The following is a 2,513-nucleotide window of genomic DNA, read 5'->3' on the forward strand; positions in this document are numbered from 1 at the left end:
GGGATAGGGACAGGGATAGGGCAGGACGGGATGGGAGAGGTGAGAAGGAATGGGACTGGACAGGGTGAGACGGGACAGGACGGGATGGACCGGATGGGATAGGATAGGACAGGATGGGACGGGACAGGATGGCTTGGGATAGGGCGGGGCAGGACGGGATGGGATGCTACAGGACGGGACAGGGTGGGACCGGATGGGACGGGGCGGGATGGAGCAGGATGACATGGGGCGGGGCAGGATGGGACACAGCAGGACAGGATGGGACTGGAGTGGGAATGGGATGGGACAGGGCACTGAGCAGCGCTGGTACTGCCCCGCGCTGCAGCCAGGTGGGCACACYGGGGGCGGCAGGACACCATGGGGCCGGGCCAGGCCAGGGCCGGGGCGGAGCGGTGGGGCCGGCAGCCAGTACCTATGGCCCAGGGCTGGTCCTGGCCAGGCCCGACGCGGCACGGGTCCCAGTAGTCCTCGAAGATGCGGTGCGTCTGGTTCATCTGGTCGCCTGCGCGGGGGACATCAGGGACATGTGTGGGCAGCCTGCTCCACCTGCAGCCCCCCCCCTCGACCCCTGCCCCACGGCACATGCCCTTCCCCAGACCCCCAGAGCACACCCCCTCCAGACCCTTGCCCCATGGCATGTGCCACCCCCTAGACCTCCACAGCATGCCCCTGCTCCAGACTTGCTGCCCACCCAGCAGCATGTTCCTCCTGCCCCATAGCACATGCCGTTCCCCAGAGTGCTGCCCATAGCATGTGTCCTCACCCAAACCCCCAGGAGCATGCTGCCTGCAGACCCCCTGCCCCACGGCACGTGCTCTCCCCCAGACTCCCAGGGTGTGTTCTCCCCAGACCTGCCCCCCAGGTTCTGTACGGTGCTGCCCCCTAATGTCCCGCACCCAGAGCATATCGACCCCCCCCAAACCCCACACGGGGGGCCCGGCCCCACCTTGGGAGCAGTTGTCGAAGTTGAGGTCTCCGCAGTAGACGTCGAAGGCCACCACGTCGCCGCGCTCCTCGCTGGCGTCCCGGAAGAGCTGCATCCAGTGCAGCCCCAGTGTGAGCTGGGCGTTGCGGACCTCGGCGTCACCTGTGCGGGGATGTGGCATCACGGCCGGCCTCCCCCGGCACCCCCTCCTCGCCGGGACCCCCGCCGGCGCACGCAGCCCCGTGCCCCCCACTCACGTGCAGGCGCCTGCAAGTGGGTGCAGCTGAGGTAGCCCACGATCCTCCGGCCCTGCACGGAGCCCAGCAGCACCTGCGGGAGGCGGCGCCGTCAGCGCCCGCCGAGGCCGGGCCCAGGCGTCCTGCCCCCCACTGCCCCACACCTGCACGGAGAGCAGCCCCTTGGCGGAGAGGGCGTCCTCCCGGGCGCCGTTGGGGTAGCAGTGGTACTGGGCAGCCAGCACCGGGTAGCGGCTGGCCAGGAAGAGCCCGCTGTTGAGCAGCTTGAAGCCGCCGCAGCAGCCGTGCAGCCCGTAGGCGCCCACGTCGTAGACGATGTGCTCGAAGGAGCAGCCCAGCTGCTGGCGCAGGAGGGCGGCCGCCCCGGGGTCGAACACCTCCTGCAGGCAGAGGAAGTCCGCGTCCGCCGGGAAGTGCTCCTCCACGTTCCCRCGCTCCTCCACGTTCCCRCGCTCCTCCACGTTCCCACGCTCCTCAGCGCCCCTGCGCCCCTCGAGGTCCCCGTGGCCCAGGCCGCCGCTGCCATCGTCCTCGGGCACCTCCACGACCACGCTGTCCCAGGGCCGGGGCTGCCCGCCGGGCTGCAGCGGGGTGCAGAGGGTCACCCCGTAGCCGCTCGCCGCCCTGTGCCGGGGAGGCACCAGGCTGGTGCGGGTGCTGGCGGGGCCCCAGGGCGCCGGTGCCAGCTCGCGGGCCACGTAGGCGGCGCGCTGCAGTGTCTGGCCCAGGTTGCTGAACTTGGCCAGCCCGCTGGGCAGCAGGCAGAGGTTGGCGCTGACGAAGGTGAAGGTCCGGCGCTGCTGCAAGGCCCAGGCCTCGGCGGGCACCAGGCCCACCATGTGCTGGTAGGCGAAGGGCCGCCGCGCCGCCTGCACCGGCAGCCACAGCAGCAGCCCCAGGAAGGCCACGGGCAGTGAGAGCAGTAGCAGCATGGAGCCCGCCAGCCCAGCCAGCACCCGCCAGGTRTAGGCGCAGCAGCACTGGCACCAGCCCCGGCGGTGCCTTTTCCTCTCCGCCGTGGTCTCCTGCAGGTCAAGGACCAGGTTGACAGCCCAGAAGCCAGGGAAGAGCATCCCCTGGGCCAGGCAGTTCAGGGCCGCCAGGGCCTGGCTGGAGAACGGGGACTCCCGCAGCCCCATGGCGGGCTGGCGTTGGGGTGTGGGGCCTGGCTGGGGGTATGGGGCACCCGGTGGGGGCCCGAGGGGAAGAGCTGATTCCTGCTGCTCCTTCCTGGAGGCTCCAGAGAAGCCAGTGGTGCCTGCAGGAGAAAGGCACTAGGGTCAGGGCATGGCCAGGACCAGCCCACCCTTTGCACAGGTCATAGCGGGGCC

At 70.6% G+C, this 2,513-nt stretch overlaps 2 protein-coding genes across 2 annotated transcripts in view; one reads left to right on the forward strand and one right to left on the reverse strand.

Moving 5' to 3' along the window:
* Positions 1–19, forward strand: part of FOXH1 (forkhead box H1) — a 3,731-nt gene extending 3,712 nt beyond the window's left edge. The window contains exon 4 of the mRNA XM_085321196.1: positions 8–19. Within this exon, the coding sequence (XP_085177322.1) occupies positions 8–19 (12 nt within the window). The remainder of the gene's footprint in view (positions 1–7) is intronic.
* Positions 20–83: 64 nt separating this feature from the next.
* The window catches only part of LOC146586510 (sphingomyelin phosphodiesterase 5-like), a gene marked incomplete at its 3' end in the record, with an annotated part of 5,992 nt that continues 3,562 nt past the window's right edge, over positions 84–2,513 (reverse strand). Inside the window, exons 2-6 of the mRNA XM_085321197.1 lie at positions 1,326–2,440; positions 1,183–1,255; positions 947–1,087; positions 413–502; positions 84–166 (exon numbers count right to left, since the gene is read on the reverse strand). Of these exons, the coding sequence (XP_085177323.1) occupies positions 84–166; positions 413–502; positions 947–1,087; positions 1,183–1,255; positions 1,326–2,321 (1,383 nt within the window). The remainder of the gene's footprint in view (positions 167–412; positions 503–946; positions 1,088–1,182; positions 1,256–1,325; positions 2,441–2,513) is intronic.

Source organism: Rhea americana, unplaced genomic scaffold (genome assembly GCF_003343005.1).
Source record: "Rhea americana isolate MKP2758 unplaced genomic scaffold, rheAme1 scaffold_685, whole genome shotgun sequence".
NCBI classification, from domain to species: Eukaryota; Metazoa; Chordata; class Aves; order Rheiformes; family Rheidae; genus Rhea; species Rhea americana.